Source organism: Amblyomma maculatum, chromosome 3, assembly GCF_055883805.1.
Source record: "Amblyomma maculatum isolate TAMU_Amacu chromosome 3, ASM5588380v1, whole genome shotgun sequence".
In the NCBI taxonomy this organism is placed as follows: Eukaryota; Metazoa; Arthropoda; class Arachnida; order Ixodida; family Ixodidae; genus Amblyomma; species Amblyomma maculatum.
Genome location: NC_139346.1, coordinates 208207781 through 208226639, shown reverse-complemented (window position 1 = coordinate 208226639; position 18859 = coordinate 208207781). Strand labels below are relative to the sequence as shown.

The 18859-nt window shown below is 41.5% G+C and overlaps 1 protein-coding gene across 1 annotated transcript in view; it reads right to left on the bottom strand.

Moving 5' to 3' along the window:
* The window catches only part of Vps53 (vacuolar protein sorting 53), a 43188-nt gene that overhangs the window by 21794 nt on the left and 2535 nt on the right, over positions 1–18859 (bottom strand). The window contains exons 3-10 of the mRNA XM_084599457.1: positions 15944–16097; positions 13892–14007; positions 13469–13588; positions 10571–10649; positions 8279–8346; positions 7693–7765; positions 4067–4209; positions 636–828 (exon numbers count right to left, since the gene is read on the bottom strand). Of these exons, the coding sequence (XP_084455583.1) occupies positions 636–828; positions 4067–4209; positions 7693–7765; positions 8279–8346; positions 10571–10649; positions 13469–13588; positions 13892–14007; positions 15944–16097 (946 nt within the window). The remainder of the gene's footprint in view (positions 1–635; positions 829–4066; positions 4210–7692; positions 7766–8278; positions 8347–10570; positions 10650–13468; positions 13589–13891; positions 14008–15943; positions 16098–18859) is intronic.

Genomic DNA, 18859 nt, shown 5'->3' with positions numbered 1-18859 from the left:
TAAAACGAGCATTTTTGGCAATTTACCAGTGTTGTTATAAGAATGGTATCAGATTCTAGGTGAACTTCACCTTCTAACATCTTATGTATTTCCCGAGTAATTTGCCTTCACTGCATTTTATAGCTGCAGTTAAGGGAATGGTTAAGTCAGACGCACAACTGCTGCGGGAACTATGCTGACACAATTGTTATGAACAACAAATAAAGAAACTCAGAGAAAGGTATGCCAAATTTTCGGAACAAAAATAAGATGCAATGTAGCACATTTCGTATATTCTGAATCACTTTCGCGATGTCTTGTTCTATTTTTATACTGCTGTATTTTTCAACTTTTTGCGCGTTTCACCCCCCCCCCCCCCCCTCCCCCGGTAAGTTTGCAGAGGGAGATTTTTGTCACAAGTCATGCACAATGTTTAAACAATTCCTAATGTATATGCATGAAAGGCTTCTCTAATTAGCCACATTTCAGTATAAGTTATAGAAGGATCATGCACATATTTCATGTAATATATTTTTTTCCTCTAGACCCCTCTGTCTTTTTCCCATTTTCCACACGTTTTTTTCCACCGTCCGAAAAGAGTTAACCCTGCATGTGGATCTGAGAGAGGCCACTCAAATGAGCCCTCATGGCTTCACCTGTGTGGCGGCAGCAGCAGCAGGAGGGGGCTGCGGTGGAAGTGGCGCTACCGAAGGGGTCCGCTCCAGGGTGACACCCGTGAACCTTCGACCCAACAAGGACTCGAAGGCCGTCGTCTTCTGGATAGCGCTCAGCAGCAGCCGCACCTCCATGTCCTGCACCCGCGTGCTCATGAGCTGACTCAGCTCTCGCCTGCCAAGAAGAAAGAGGAATAACGTCAGATCACTTGTCCACACAAGTCCTGACATAACTTTCCGTGCTTTCGGTTCTTTTTGCGACAATGAGCAGCCAGCACTCAGAAGCAAGAGTAGCCAAAATCACTGATTTTGTCATGTCTCAAATTATTTTTACTCTCGTTGAATCACAATATTTTAGATCTGAAGACGTCCAAAAATTAGTTGAAATTAGAGTGAACCCTCATTAAGTGCATGCAATATTACAATGCCACAAACCCACATTACACTACAGTAGACACTTGGCCGTGTTAGTACGTTTTGAAACATTAAAAGCATAGCTTAAAAAAAATGAGGATAGAAAAAAGAATGTAAGCAGACACAGTGCCGTGCCTATGTGCATTCTTTTTTTTTTCTATCTTCAACAACACTAACGGTAAAAAGAGATCTGGAGAAATATTTAGCGCACTAAAATTTCCAATATAGAGCCCTTTGGGGCAATAAAGCATTGATTTAGAATAGAGCATCTAGCTTTTAGTTTCTATATCTGACAGGTTGGCAAACAATGCCAGAAAAGATCAAGTGCAGACTAAAGATGTGCTAGAGCACTGTCATTATTGGCACAGAGTCGTACTTGACAGGTCTTCAATTCTTAGTACTATACTGCATAACTGAAGAAGGGAGACATTTTGCGAAATATGCCATACAACGTTTACTTTATTCTCATGAGCAAAGCAGCTCATACGTCCTGATGAGTGGTACTTCACTTTTTTTTTTTTTTTTGAAGGGCAAGCTTTTTTTGAATGTAATAAATAATGCCTTTTAAGAGATGTTCCAAAATGTCTTCTATATTAAATCTCCCCTTTTTCCATTTATGTGAGCCGGTTCTGTCATGTTTTCTTGCACATACTTCCTTGACCCACTCAGAAGAGTTATTCAAACTCAACCACCTCCTGAACCTCATGGGCTGGGCATCTTGATTAGCCTTCGACAATTTTGCCTGACGTGAGTACAAAGCTTCCACTTACGCAGCACTACATTTTCTCTTTTTTTTCTTTCTATCTTCAGAAGCAGAGTTCTGCAGTCGCCATGTTGCACAAATAAAATGAGCAGCGAAGTGAAAGCACAGTGACTCCGTGCAGTTATGTCCATTTAATATAGCAAACGCAGGCCTGGTAAGAGTGAGATGGCCATGGGACTTAAGATGCACACTATACGTGCATTTTGGTGCTTAGCTGCAACAGAGGTGCAGCCATGTACCAGAAGCCTGCCTTCAGACCATGGTTTTTATCTTGTATGAACATCAGCATCAAACATTTTTCATACAAAACAAGCATTCAATGGACGTATGAATACAAAGTGGGGAAAAAATCTACCATGCGAGCCGAGCATTGCTCTGTCTTGCAGACGTTTAGAGCTCACTGCAAGGCTAGCCAAGTGAGATGTGAATCTCATGAAGAATGCGAAGTGGAGCGATGCACACGCGTCTTGCTCTCTCCCCCACCCTAGGGTCTTGAAGCAGGAAAATATGCATTCCATTTCACAGTGGATGATATGGTTTGGGAAGTGAAGCAATATCAGTCTGCATTAGAGTGCGTTAATCAGTATCACTAGATATCACCCAAGCCGCTTGCACTGATCATGAATTTCTTCAAACTGAGATGAAGTATTACATATAGCTGAAAAATCATGACATCAGGCCTGCGCAACTGCATGGCTATTAGCCTAAAGTGGATTAAATCTCCGGCCATTTTCACCATCGCCCACTGCATGAGATTTTCACGCACACACTCTAGAAGAGTAACTGTCATTTACTCAGCCAAAAGTTTTTACTGCATGACGTGGGTAGCTACCTAACACTTCATAGCCGCATGTGCTCGTAGCATCGCTGCAGCCTCTTTCCATATGCTGTCATTCATCAGCGATCAGAAAGGACCAACATTTTGGCAGATGCAGTTCACCATAGAGAAATTGCCATATTAGCATGTGTGAATGTAGCATTAAAAAACACCTGCATGATATTCAAATGCAACCTTTGAATACTTCATTCATGTTTGGCCTAACTGAGCACACAGTCACAATCACACAGATGGCAGGTAAGTCTAAAGACATGCAAGCCTAAGGATGCCCATCGACCTTCATCATGAAGCATTTGCTGCCCATGTTTAGTAGGCAAGGGCGAAATGGGCAGCCATGTGAAAAAGCATGCCAGAACTTTCCGGGACCTAAAATGGTTCGCGCATCAGGAATTAAAAAGTACACCATGGAAGTCTGCGTCTCAATGTTAATTTTTATTAGTAGCCCATTTATCCTGAACTTTGGTACATAAGAAATCAATGCCACATTACAAAAAATTTTCATTATAAACACACTTAAATAGTCGTTAACACTTTGAAACCATGGTAACAACTAAGGTTATGTCCACCTGAATAGCTGGCACACAGTGCCAACGTGGACCAAAGCACCAGTCAGATACACCTCAAATTGAAACTAAGCGATTTGAAACTAGCCGAACTCCACTGCACAACACAGTCACACCATGGACTTCCCATTTTCAGTGACTAGCGTGTGATGCCATCCAAAGCTACATAGCACAGATAGAAATAAGTTCACTGTAAGAAAACAAAGCTATTGCACTAAAATAGTACTATTCGCTCTGCTCAGCACATGGCAAACACAACTTAACAATTTCATAATGTCAATCTGCATCCGAGATTGAAATCGGAATTATGATTTGAAGAAGGCTCGGCAGTTCCCAGCTACACAGGTTTTCCACCCATTCTGTGGTTAGAATAAATAAGTTAAACCCTAAATTATGCGGCCAATTCACTGGCAGTGATCTTTACAAACACAGCTAACGCAAATTACAGCTCCCAAGAAAAAGAAATTGAGATCCTGCTTCATTAGGCAAGCTAAAATTTGCTCTCAGTTTGACGGCTACCTGATACGTTTTCTCATTCCTCAGCACTACACAGTTCTGGGCACACAATCCTGTTTTCCACAGCCAACGCAGAAGAAAACAAAAGAAAAAGTTCCAAGTGCACGTTTTGAAAGCATGCATCTTGGCAAGTGCAGGAGAAACGTAATAAGTCATCGAACAGCAGTAAAACAACTTCGTAGAGGAAAGACTTATCAAACTGCTAATAGTCCGCACTCGTACAAATTTATAAGGCCCCACCTGTGAACCTTGCCAATAGAAAAAAAAAACTGAAAACGGTGCAAATCCCTGCATATCAAAAAGTAAGGAATATGCCTGCCTGGTGATGTGGCAGAACTCGACTGCGATACGTTCGCTCACTTCCCAGTCGGCAGGGAACAGCTGGCCAAACTTGCTCTCAAACTTGACCAGGTGGTTCTTGAGCCAGGCATAGCGCCTGTCCACACGATCCAGCCAGGCTACCTGAAAAGGAAAATCACCACATTGTGTAGGAATTTTAATCACTTTAATTCAGACTTGAAGGGGACCAAAAAGTGTGTTGAAAACAAGGTGCACTTTGCAGATGCACTTCCAAGTAAATAGGAAGCACATGTCTGATCGTGGTGGCACAGTGGTTAGGGCTCTCAACTGCTGACCCTAAGAAGGTGGGTTCAATTCCATCAGCGGCAGCCTCTTTTCGATGCAGGCAAAAAGCAAGGCACCTGCATACTGTGTGATGTTGGCGCATGTTAAAGAACCCCAAGTGGTTGAAGTTTATGGAGCCCTCGACTAAGATGTCGCTCGTAGCCTGAGCTGTTTTAGGATGCCGAACCCTATAAACCAAACTAAACCAAACCATACAAATCATTTGCCAACAATGGTACTGCTTCATTTTCAAGCCACACACAAAGATATATTTGAATGCATAAAGAAGCTACCATTCAAGCAATTTCTCTTATGGCAGCACAATTTACTGCTCCGCTGTGTGAAGCTGACGAGAAGGTTTAACCATTAAAAAGTGAAGTCTAATATAATTGATAACAATTTGTTCAATTTAATAGGGACTCGTTAAACAAACACCATACAGGTGAAACTCACAAAAACAGGAAGTACAAGACGATGCGGTCCACTAACGTTATGAATCCATATCGAATTGCAAAAATTTATGCCTTTTTATACTGACTTCCAGTATGACGGGCTCCTAACAATGCTTAAACTTACAGAACTTTGTCTTGCAGTTCCTATTTCCTGTTTTTGTGTTTTCCACCTTCATGACACTTCAACATAACGGGCATAATATAATTGTTGCTGCTGCTTTATGCAATGCTCTCTTGCTTCCAAGCCCAGTGGCGGAGAGCGTGCTTTTCAGCACTGCTTGATGGTCACAAGTAGAATTTAAAAACATCTTGTCAAGCAATGACAGCTTCAAATGCAATCAAAAAGGCTTTCCAAAACTCATATACAAAGTAAACATTGAAACTGCTGCATGACAGGTGTGAGTTCGGTTAACTTTCGTGCCATTCGGTTTCTCGCACAGAGCGTACGAGCCGAGGTAGATACTTTGAGATGTGCACCTGTCCCCGGTCGAAGGGTTACCAAATTGGTGGAACCACGGACGCACGACGGAGGCGCGTGGCAGCTCTATTGTTGCCAGCGCAGAGCACTCCTTTCCTTTGAGCAGTGTTTGTGCAGTGCAGTTCCTTTGTGCAGTGCAGTGATTTCATATCGGGGACCAGTGGAGGTTTTCCTTTGTATGCATTCTCATATTGATACCCTTTGCGCATGTACACACAGCCTTTGTGGGGTAGCAGGTGTGCGGTGGCTAACCAGTGCGCGATGAGGCGCAATGGGTCATTGAGCCACAGGTGCTCAGAAGAAGCGCTTGCTCAATTGGGAGTTTCCATGTGGCGTTTGACCCCTCAGTTACAGCTTTCTGTTTTTTGTTTTTTTTTATAAAGAACTTCAGCTGTTGTTCACGCGGCATACATTGGTCCCGCATGCACGTGTGCGAAAGAAAACAAGGGAATGCAGAAGTTCGGAATGTGGTAACGTCAGTGCTGTACGTATGTTTGGTTGGGACCTCTCCTTTCCCAAGTGTTTGTTTAGTTAATATCCTTTCCCCAGTCTTTGATTGGTGAGAAAAGTTGCCTGATTGCTTATTGGTGGCTGTCCCCGCCAAGGGCGGAGACAGATGGCTTAAAAGAAAGCGCTCTGGGTTAAGCTAGGGCTGATTTCGTCCGACCAACGGGTCAGTCATGTAAATAGTTTTCTCCTTGCTTGTGTCTGGTTTTATTTTTATGTAAATAAATAGTTAATCTTTCTGTCATGCTATCAAGTAACGTGATTGTTGCGAGTCTGAATCTTCAAGTTATTAAGAACATCGATATCATCAAGTGTTTCCTCACCTGGCCACCTGAAAGGGAAACTCAACTACAGGGCCCAAGGGAGACCAGATAGATATGAAAGCAAGGATAGTATAGATGCCCCATAGTTAAATAGAGAGCTACAATAATGAGAACTGGTGAGAAAACAACCAGCAAAAGATAGATTTCACATACACAAAGAGATACAGAGTCTGTCCCAAAAACTTCCCGGAATGATTTTTCGTAGTTGACTGTGCTGGTTCACGGGGCGGCGTTTTGAGCGGAGGAGTTAGTAGGGAACCTTATCTTCGAAACGAAACCAGTTTCAGTTGCCTGCGGGCAGTTGCTGAGACAAGTCATGCCGAGGATCTTCAAATGAAGAGTCAGCGTGAAAATGAGGCCAAAAGTCCTGACGAGTGAGGTGAAGGAAGAGCGTTTGTTGAAGTTCCAGGAATTGCACGAGCGCTATGAAACACACCCAGGATTTTTGGACAGGGTTATCACACGGGACGAGACATGGATTTTTCAGTATGATCCTGAATCAAAGCGCCAGGGCAGCGAGTGGCACGCCACAGAGTCTCCTCGCCCAAAAAAAGCAAGGATGAGCAAATTGCGAATTAAGGCAATGCTCATTGTGTTTTTTGACAGAAAAGGTGTCGTCCACAGTGAATTCGTGCCACAAGAACAAACAGTCAACAAAGCGTTTTACCGTGAAGTGCTCAAATGGTTGCGCAACAGGGTTCGACGTGTCCGCAAAGAAATTCGCGACAATTGGATCTGGCACCATGACAACACGTCCAACCGCACCACACTCGTTGTCTACGAGTTGCTGGCCAAAATGGGCGTAGCAACCTTGCCCCAGCCGCCGTACAGCACCGATCTGGCACTAGCGGACTTCTTTTTGTTCCAGATGATTAAAGGAACCCTGAAAGGAACTCGGCATGGGCCATTGGAGGCAGTAAAAGCAGCTGTGAGGACCTCATTGAAAGAAGTTCCTGTTGACTTCCAGGGCGTCTTCAGGGCGAAGCGTTGGCAACAGTGCATCGAAGCAGGAGGAGAATACTTTGAAAGGTTCTGAAAAGGTTGTAAACTGATACTGAATAAATGATTTATTAAAAAAAAAATTCCGGGAACTTTTGGGACAGACCCTGTATATGCATGAGTGCAGCGGCTAAGGAGACAGAAGAAAAATTAAGAAAAAAAGCAAAGAAAAAAAAATGAAAAGAAAAATGAATGAAAGAACAACAAACACTACAGTAACACAATAGAGGGGTGTTGATTAAACTGGGTTAGGGTTTTGAACCAACAAATCGAAGCCCCACACACAGTTCTGCCTTTTGCATAACATTCTATGTTCACAATGCCCAAACATTATAAATTTAGTAACATGAACAATTTAAACTTCCTAAACCTTTACAAAGGTGTTAATTTTCATGGCCTGCTTTCTGATCTCCCAACTTTGCCAGCACTTTGTAAGGCATGAAGTTTACAATTGCATTGCAAGATAAAAAAGGCCAGAAAGGCGTGCACTGTTTCATTCAACAGCGGTGTACATGCGAAATCTAGTTAAAAGGCAAGATTCATCATGTGTTTACTAACTCACATCTTGATTAGCCTGGAAGAGGTGGGTGTACTCGGCCAGCTGAAGGGACACGAACCACTTCAGGAGTTCCTGCCTGAAACGCACGACGCAGACAACAAGCGGGTGCCACGCATTTCATTAGGAACAGGTGCTCCCCAAACAATGAATAGTTTTTTCTGCCTTCCAGTGTTTTCACAAGGCTTTTACAGTAGAAGGCAAAAAATGCAATAAGTAAAAGTCATCATGGTGCTCCAAAATGTCATTTCCTAAAGGAGTCGAAATTAACGCTAGCATACGCGTGCAGCAATTATTTTTTCCCTATGCATGTATAATATGCATACAAATCACTGTAAAAATAACTTGCTTTGAATATGTTATATGCAACAAGTGAATCAAAATTTTTTATGCTTGGCAGCTTCAGATGGCACTACTAACAAGCCTAACCCATCAGTTTACTTTAAGAGGCCTAGCTACACTACAAAAAGAGACTATATACTAAAGCCTCACTCACTATACTTGAACCTCACTCCATCAACATTGTTTTATTCTGAGTGAAGAAAGCAGACATTAATGCATGCTACAATGAGCACACATCCTAGATGCTCACTTGACTTTCTTGTCCAGAATGGAGACAACAAGGCAGGCCTCTGCAAGTTGCTGAGTGGGGGCCGAGTGCTGCATGTGCAAGAAAATGTGCGTTTTACTATCATGATATGCTTGTCTCCAGAGCAGCCTCAAGTTCCATTTTAATATGATTATGATATAATTACAACTGCGATCAAAACTCTTCCCAGTGCTCCAACACTACCATGACAAGCTTCTTCCAGGCTACAAGGACATCTGGCATTCACACATGTCAGGAAAATATGCGTAAAGCCAGGCTAATCAGTCAACACACAATGAGGTTGCCACCTGCATCAAACTGCTGTCATAAAATAAAGAAATAAACTCTCATTTACACAACAAAAATGGTTCAAGTAGACATGTGATAACTATTTACACAACTGCAACCTTTCCGTCTATTTTGCAGTTCCAGCAATTTGCTGGAGAGAAAAAAAAAAGCACTACCCTACAACCCAGCTCTAACTGCAGCCCTACACAGCCTGTGCATTCTGCTTCTGTGTCTTACACAGAAGCAGAATGATTTTGTGCATTCTGTGTATTTCGCTTAACATTTAATTCCCTGGCATTATGAATGCGCTCAAATTTTCACAGCCATAATTTCTACAGCTGTCCAAAAATCACAAGTTTAGCTAAGCCTCATGGCACATCCATTTGTTTGAGGTTACGGATAACATGCACCATCAAAAAGTGCAGCAAACAGTGCATTGTAGCAATATGACACACATTTCCATGCAACTCGTTATAAACACTTAGTACGTAAGAGAAGCAGATGTTTGCATTGGTGTCATTTTGGGCAAGTAGAGCTCTTACTTTCAGCTCTACCCCATTACTTGCGACATCTTGAGGAGGTGCTGAGAAGCGCTAGAAAAACAAACAAGCAGAAAATCTATTTATTTTCCCCAACATGAAAGTACACAAAATAAATACAGCTGGGGAAAGAAAGTAGTTGCTTTGAAGGCAGCTCCAGGAGTTTTAAAGATATTTTGAGCTGACAATCCCATCACCCTCTTTAGAGCTGCTCCCTTTAAAGTGGCACAAAAAAAAATTCAAAAAAAAAACCTCAGTAAAAGTATTTTGAGGCAGCAGAAACCAGGACGCCAAAGCTATATTTTAACAAAAGTATGAAATCACGACAGACCAAAATACAACATTGCAGATTCAGTCACAAGAAGTCTGATGCGCACGTTGACTGGCTAAACTGGAGACTACAAATGTGACACCTTGAATCATCATCCGGAAAATTTTCATTGTATTCGGCAATTTTCAAATATTTAGGAAATTATTTGAAAAATTCAGAATATAAGTTTTTAGATATGAATACAAATCGAATGACAAAGACATTCAATTTGTATTCAAAATTTTGGATATTCACACACCCCTAAATGAAGCTACAATTTCCTTTCTTTGAGCAAAGGCAGACCAACTGTTGATTGCATGCATCCCATTACATCACAGAGGCAAGCTGTCTGTAGAAATCACCTCACGGAGGCCACAAACTCATGCAGTGATGGCCGCGATTTTAAATGTATCTTTGCTGAAACAAGACACTGCCATGCCACTAAATTTGGCACAAAGTATCAAGGACTGCAGAGAACCTATTTACCATGAAAATTTCAGTAAAATTTGTGAAAGCAAAAAAAAAAAAAAAGAAAGAAAAAAGAAAAAGAGAGAAAAAAAAGAAAGCTGAACATGCTGAACTGATTACCTTATAGCCACTTTGATGATAGCTCAAGCTCAAGATAATGCAGCTAAATGCCGACAATGGCAATCATGTTTCAGTTGAAGCTAATTGCACGGGCACTTAAGCGCTGTGCTGTTCAATATCAGCATAAGTTAAAAGAGCATCAGGTGATTGAATTTAGTTCTGAGCCATCCACTATGGTGCCTTTCAAATATGCTGGGCAACGTCAGAACTCTGCATGCCACACCGTACCCCATTAACCAACCGATCGCAACAAGCTTGTCTTCTGACACTTTTTTCACTTTTAATTCTTCTAATTCTGTTGCGTACAAAAAAACAGCAAAAATTAACCTACTTAATGAACTGCCCATATATGTAACAGTTGTATGAAATTATAGCATAACAAAACACAAGATATGGTACCAAATATCGCTTGACAGTGACACTTTTTGGGATCTAAATCCCATTTAAATGCAGGCATCTGAATTCAAAATTCACGTCGGCCTTCTTTCAGGAGTACAGTCGCTCAACTACAGAATGACAAAAGCATTACAATTATTCTTTCATGGAATATACAACAGAGAGGTAACAAACCTTGGCGTTCGGCCCCGTGAAGGCATCGTGAAAATCGGCTGTTATTTGCTGTGCCAAGTCAGATTGAATGGTGGAAACCCTTGAGGAAGAATAGAACAAGGAAACGGCCACAAACATCAGACTGCTTTGATGTCCCAGTAATACAGAGTGAGAATTTCACCTCTTCAAACACAATAGCTTTTGTTCATACATGAACCATGATGCTCAGCTGCAGCACATATTTGCCTTCAGACAGTCTTAGACAGCAGCAAGCAGTAAAAAAAAAAATGCATAATGTCACAGAGCTCAATTAACAAAACTGACATTTCATTCGGCCAGCCTGAAATACTTGAAAGTCAAGTGGGAGACTGCTTTAAAACTCCTAGAAAAGAAAAGAAGAAATAAGTGCAAAAAACTCCTTCAGCTCAAAAGCGAATAAAAAGTTGCACGTAAATTAATGATGTACCTTCAGCTGTATGCCATCCTGGACATAAAAATTTGGTTAATTTGAGGAAATGAAAGGCACAGTATCTGTGTCACTGCTCAATGAACACCTAAACCCCGCCCTGAGGAAAAAGAGGATGGAGAGTGTGGAAAATGGACCCGTTAAATATGACTACAACTTGGTCTGTAGCAATTTCAGATTAAGAATGGCTTCACCAAAATGCAATCCTTATCTGTCAAACAACTTTTTTATGGCAAAGTTGTAGTTTCAAACAACAGTGAGGACGCCTACAGTGATGCACTATGAGTCTAAAGGTGCGCGAATATTGACGTTTTCCAATATGAATCAAATATGACTATGGGGGAAAAATGCATTCGAATATCAAATATTTCATCAATGAAATAAAAAAAAGGTTAAAATATAACCATAATTGTTTGTCTTGTTTATTCCAGAATTCACATGGCATTTGCAAATAACATTAAACTAGAATTGCATGAAAGTGCAATTCAGAAAGAGATTCTCTATTTAAAATTTTATGCAGGATTTCATATCCCCTTCAGGCGCCAATTAAAATTTTTGACAGGAAAGTGTTTCTTTGCACCAGGCATGATCCGTTGGCCAGGCGGAATTCAAATATAAAAGATTATGCAAAAATATTTATATTCTGTTCGCGTCCACATATGTGGACATGGCGCCCCAAAGCTGCTACATGAATGAAAACATCGCAACATTTTCTGCATTTTCTAATTATTAAACATAAATAAATGTTTTCCTCTGAGAATACCTTGTGCCTTCAAGACTGTGAGACCTGCACGCAAATCAGTGTATTACGTACTGCTCTGCACGAAATAACAAAGCGCCGCGGACACTAACAATTTCAGCATTAAGACGCAGTGTCCACATTTGTGGACACGGAACTCTGGGAGTCCACTGAAGCACTTTTTCTATGACTAAGATAATGAAAGCTGGCATGCAACATCTACATTCCCTTATTGACACATTCATTACAAGAAATGATATTATTAGGCATCTGTTTAGAAAGAGGCATGCAAAAATAAGAACTGCTGATTCGTCCCACCGTAAAACGCTGCGACGTCCATCTTTACTTGCTGTTTACAAAAACATTTCGCTGTAACATCAAGAGATAACGCCACATAGTTGACAGAGCGGGTCAAATTGTTACGGGTGCCAAAATCAAAGGTGGAATTTCGCACTCCGTGCAAAGATATAGTGAAATTTGGGTCGTACGCAGCAGCTGAAGGGGATATATACTGGTATTTTGTATAGGAAGTGCCTTCGGGAAACTGATGAAGCTGTCATATTGTTGCTGAATCCAGTAAACTCTCAGTAACTGAGACTTCAAGGAACCAGAAAAAAACATTGAAATTAAGAGAAAGCTCGAATTATTGAACAGGCCTGAAAATAACTGCCGGACACCGTCTGCATCATAGCAATTTCGTCTGATTAACACCTGTGCGATGGTTGTCTGCATTTGAGATGAGACCAAAGTGAGAAAGACGGTTTTACCCAGTTTCGCCGAATGCTCTGCTTTGCACACACTGCCAGGAAGGCCCTCTTTTCAGAAGGGAAGGTCCCTCTTCACAAACACAATTCAAGAATGCTTCACTGCACAGCTCGCGCGGTCAATTATTGCAGTGAAGCACAGAGTGCAAAGAAACTGCGCTCAATTCGAAAATGTTTTGGTGTATTCAGTAATTATCAAAAAATTTCGAGTATCAGTTCTTTAAATACGAATATAGATACAGACTGAATAACAAACATATTCAATTCATAATCGAAATTTTTAATATTCGCACACCCCTAGTTATAGCACATGTTAAAAAGTGTTTCACTGCAGTTGGAGTTTTTTGACGCGAGAAAAAGGGGAAAAAAATTAGAGGGTCTCTAAGATGTCTCTTAAGAGGAGAATGGCGAAAGCCTACCCTTCATATCCTATAATTTACCTCCCATCGTTAGCCTCTTGTCGGCATTCGTTGCAGTGCTGCATATAATTATAATCGGTTTACAGGAAAGGAAAGGCGCAGTACCTGTCACACTTTCTCCGGCAAGTGTAGTTTGGACGGTACATCATCGCTTCTGTCACGTGCCGTTCCTTGGCGCGTGTTCAAGTGTGGCATTGCAGATGGCAGGGACGCATCCCGCCTCGGCCAATCAGAACGTCCAAAAGTGGGACACACTTTGTCCACAACAGCATGAGCCATTAAAGGCTTTCGCCTTAAAAGTAATGCAGGGGTCACGATCACATCAGACGATTCCACAAGTAGGCTGCGGCGTGTTGGCTCTTTTATGGGCACACATCTCAGAAGCTAGGCTATGCTGCTTAAGTGGGGGGTCCTCTGTGTTTTCCTCATTACCCCTTCAAGTAACTGAACAAGCTGTACAACATTTGCTAGAACAACAAGCTAACGGCAGCCACCACTATAAAGCAAGAAAGAGACAATTTCCAGGCTTACTCGTCAGCCAGCTTGCGAATCTGTGGAATGGCCATGTATGGTTGGAAGTGGTCTAGTACATTGACCACACCTTGGAGGAGATTGGCTACTTCTCCGTACTGACGCTTGCGGCTGAGCTTCCTGAAAAACATCAGTACCTGCCTTAATAAGACCATTACACAAGCAGCAAATGCGTATAGATAAAGAGAGAGAGTGCACGTGCATGCACCTGTGTGTTAACAAATAGGTTCTATCAGAAGCATGCAACTAGTGCTACCTTATTTTTTGCGTTATATGCTTATAGGCTTTCAGAGAAAGGCCGGTGGCCTCAAGAGCAAACCTAAGAAATATTTCCATTTTAAGAATTCAACAATAAAGTCATGCTGAATAAGTTTGTAATGTACAATTTTATACAGTGGTCTCCACAAAGATGGTGCAACATACTTGAGGCCATCAACTCCTTCGACCAGCATGTGCAGGTGGTTAAGTGTGGTGATGGAAGCCGTCAGGTGGCGCTTTGCATTGTCTAGCTGCTTGATATCCCTTGTTATCTCCTTTACCTGTAAACATTTACATTTTCCATTGTTTCAACATACCATCGGCAACTGCTCATTACTAAAACATGTTCTACACACAACCATGAAACAAGAATGCTCTTTTTATGGTGCTAACTAGCAATCAAGAAACTTTTTAGCAGTTTGAGTTCTTGCTGCTGGCATAGAACCATTGCAGTGTAAGAAATACTTCAATGTCTTAGTAACGACTGCTAGTAAAACAATCTGTAAAAAACTTCTGAGAGCACTGCAGAATCTGCACTGGAGAAAGCGAAAGCCTGAGCATTGCTGTTGCATACAGTACATTGCACGACCCTTGTAAGCTTTTGCTATCAAGGCCAGGGCTCATGCCGCACAGTGGAAATTTTATTCCCTTCGTGAGCGTTTGTTGCAGTGCTCCTGCAAATGTGGGATTGGAAGGTACACCGTTGCTCCTGTCGCGTGGTGTTCCTTGGTGTGCGTTTGTTGCAGTGCTCCTTCAAGTGCGGGATTAGTGGAACGGCACTGCTCGTTGTTGCGCTCCCTACCTATGTTGCCATGGAAACGTTAGGAACGCTACACAAGGGGAACACATCTCGCAGACAGGTCTCATGGACAGATCTTGCGAGCAGATCAAACACACGCAAGATTTTCACAATGAGCCAAGAAAGGCTTTTACCTTAAAAGAAAACAGACAGCAGATAAGCTTCTAAAAGCAAAATAATTTCTGTGCGTTTTTCCTCCTCGCTACTTGCCCCAAATATTTCTCCTTCTAAAGCTTTCTGCACTGAAAAAAACCCAAATTGACATGTAATAAGCATAAAACTTGCCCAATGGCACCTTATATTTTCTAATACAAAAATAAAAGAAGAAGAGGAAGACTAGTGAAGAAGATAAAATCAATAATCACACGCTACAGCCTTACAGCCACAGAAAAAAAAAATTCCCTTTCTGGTCTGAAGCAAACAAGGGTTCATCATATAGCATTTTAAAAAGTCCACCACTAGTTCTTAAAAATAAGCTTTGCAAGCTAAACAGATGGCTTTTTTTGGCAAAGCAATACCAGCATTGGCAGACAACAACAAAAAAAAAAAGGCTGAATTACATTTCATGATTAACTAAACTGATACTAGTTTAACTTTTTAACTATTACCTACAGGCAACTGGTCACACCTATGAAATTGTACTCAATGGTTGGCAATAGTTATTTCAGTCTTCAAGGTTTTGAAAATGAGTTTTTGGCATGGCAGATGAACAAATTTAGTTCTCAGCCATTTTGAAAGCAGCGCGCTCGTGTTTCGCACAAAGCAACCCCCACCAGAGAATGGCACACTACAGCACACGGGCCATGTAATTTTCTAGTTCCAGCTCAGCCCGAACAGTGAGCAGCGGCAAGCAGCACAGCTTGGGCAGCCATGCAGCATGGGCAAGGCAGAAAAACTCAAGTAGCACATGCACCATGAAGTGACATAATTTGATGGATGTCGCTACGCGTACACAGCTGGTGCACAATTTTTGAATGGTGCGAGATTTTTGTAAAGTTTGTTGACTCTCAGTTCCAAGCATGATCACTGTCAGAATGGCTATTATATTATTAGTGGTATTAAAGCTCTAATTGCAACTAGGTGTCCATCTGCTTTAATAAAAGTTTTAATTATTACAATTCAATTAACAAGCTGGCTAATTAACATGATTCATCTCTTTTCTGATGCCAATCAACAGCAGTACTACTTTGCCGAAGAACTCTCTTGTCATATTAAAAAGCCTATTTAAAAATCTTAGTGACAACCTTCTCTGAAATGCCTGGTATAGTGGTGTTTCTTGTGGCATTTGCAACAGTTACTGTCGCTAGATATTTTTTAAGAGCGTGAATTTCTGGGACATACTCACCATAAAACACTCAGCTTAATCCATGCTCTCATCACCTGCATCAAACTAACAACCTTGATACTGAAAAACGTACCATGTGCTCAGACTTTTCGGCCTTTTCCTTGATGTCACGTATGATGAGGAAAAGCTGATGAATGGAACGTTGTGCTTCTTCAAGGGACGCCCTTCCATCAGAGCCAAGGTTGCTCTGACCACGAACCACCGTCCTGATCTGTTCATCTAAACGCCTGCTCAAGAAATAAAAAATAACAAATGAAAACATACCTTGAAACTAGTGAAAACTTAAATTTCATGGCCATCGGTGATATTAGAGTACGCCCACAATAAAGCATTGGTTTATCTTCTATACATATGCGCTGGTACAGATGACTAGCTGCCAGTGGTGGCTGTCCCACACTTCCTAAAAATGTATAGTATAACTTGTCATACAGTTATTTTGGTGAAAGAATAGTAAACAGGCCAACTCTTGACCACGAAGAATTCTGATGAAAACAAAAAGGGTAACCAATGCTGTCCCTGTCACCGACAGTGACGCTGAACCACTGTAGGACAATATCTCTCCCAAATCACAGCATATGCCAGCTAAAATGCTAAGCTGTTGATATTCTAAAACCCGTCACCCTATGTAACAATAAAACTTACAAAGAAAGGTTCCTGAGAACACCTCAAGCCTCAAGAGAATGACCAAGACAATTTGAAATCGCAGACAAACACATTCTGCGGCAAAATAGCATCATGATAGCAGCATGTGCTCGGTGCTCATCAAGGTGTAACAAAAACAGGCATAAGATGCAATGCATGCACAATTCACAAAATATTACAGGACTGCGCTTAGGTCGGCTAAGAATCAAAATGGCGAAAGCCACTTTACAGGACTGTTTTCATTAACTGCAATGCCATTCCTATTGTTATCATCATTATCAGCTAAATGCACTACCGCTGTCATCGCTACTGCAATCGTTATCACTAGCTGGAGTGGCATTATCATTGCTGCTACAATCATTATCATTATCACCCAACTGCATAGTCATTTTTAACGTTACTATGATCCTCATGAACCCGGTGTGGAGTAGTGGTTTGCGCTCTTGGCTGGGGATCAGGAAAACAGCGGTTCGATGTCTGACGGAGACATTTTTTTTTCTTTAGGCGTCGGTTGGTGCCAACATTTCCTGCGGACACTTTCTGTGACCATTTCCTGTGAATGTTCCCTGAAAACATTTCTGCAGCCCATGAGCTAAGAAAGACTTTCGCTTTAAGAACAGCTTGCTGCTCTGGCTTTTACAGATGTTCATATGCAAGGCGAGATGGCACTTGCAGATTTAGTGCCTATGTCATGCATTAGCTCCACAAGTGAACGATAGTACTCATGGAATAGTGGAATAAGGTATAGTAGTAGGGCACGTTTATTCAGGCAGGAAATATATTAGATCAGCAGGTGCACTTATCTAGGCACCTGTTCAATGTGTGTTTTTGAAAACTGATGTTACATGGCAAGCCTCTCCATCATGCTCACACAGTCACCACATACCAGATTGTCACCATACTCAAAATTTCAATATGGCAACCAAACATCAAAGGCTTGTTGCTAAGTGCAGATTTGCACAGAGCAGTGCAGCACTGACTAAGTTATAGTGAACAAAGCAAATAACTAAGTGCTCTGCTTCGTGTAACAAGCACCCGAAATTCATACATTCATTGGCAGCACGAGAGTGCCTTGAGCACTTGATAAGCATGTAAACAGAAGAAGCTACTAATACAGAACCAAGCTAGAGTTATGCTGGTTGGGTTAGGGGTGAACATTATATTTTCAAGAGACTGACGGCCGAGTACTTTGCAATGTCAGTGCACGTAAAAGAAATCCAGGTGGTCACGTTAAAGGAGTCTTGAAACATAATTTGAATGCACTGTTTTGCTTGTTTGTTGTAACTGTTGAGTTATAGTGATGCTGTTACCATCGGTCGTAATACATATATTTCAATATCTAATTTTTTTATTTACTCGAGAACAAAAATCATGGTACTGACGGTGTTGGCACACCGTGGTGGTTCTTTGCAATGGATATGACTTCATCTGGCGAGCCAATTGGATAAGTAAAAAATGTACAGGAGTTCATTAGTTAAAATATGTTATTTTGTGTTGCTGTATTTTACATTAAGTCAATGAATCCAATATCATGCTTGCTTTACATAAAGGCACTGCAAAGCAAGTAACAAAAGAAGCACTAGGGGCACTGGTCACTACTTTGCATTAGACTTTCACTACCTATACATGTGGACAGCTACCTGTGGCTATGCAGCCAAAGTTAGGCAGGAAAGAAATAAACTATGTCGCCCGTCACTCCTTGCTATTGTAAGATACCTGCGGATGAAGAGAAAGGGGCGGTCAAGGGGCAGGCTCACGAGAAAAGCACAATAGCCTGGTGGCGCATGGTGCCAAATAAATGCCTCCTTCCCCTGCCTGGTCCCGGCCTCTTTGTTCCTCTTTCTATTTCTGCGAGGCGCCCACATGGTCTTAGCCATAGAAGAGAGGTCATCAACTTAAGCAAAAACTTGTTACAGCAATCGGGAAACCATGAGAAGCTATCTTCCGCGTCATTGTAGTGACATGCTCATGTAGGCTGTTTCAACTGGTCCCACCACATGTCATTATTGGGAGAGCGAAATGTGAAAGTGAAAGATCGGGAAAATTGAGTTGACAATTCTTGGTTTGCTTGTAGACTGAAAATTCATTCCTTAATAACTCCGTTTCTAGTGCACTAGTTCCTGTTTTCTATTTGATTCGCTATCTGCGTGACAAATAATTCATCTAAAGCATAGCAAACAAGCATAAGCAGGGCCCTTTTAAAACTTACAAAACAAAACAAACAATATACTCCTTTCAAGAAGAAATAAAGATGATTCATATGAGTCTTTCCACACCATTTGTGCATAGACACAGACTCTACACGAATTTTTCTCACGCATATGAAGTGTGCAAACAAGAGAGTCAA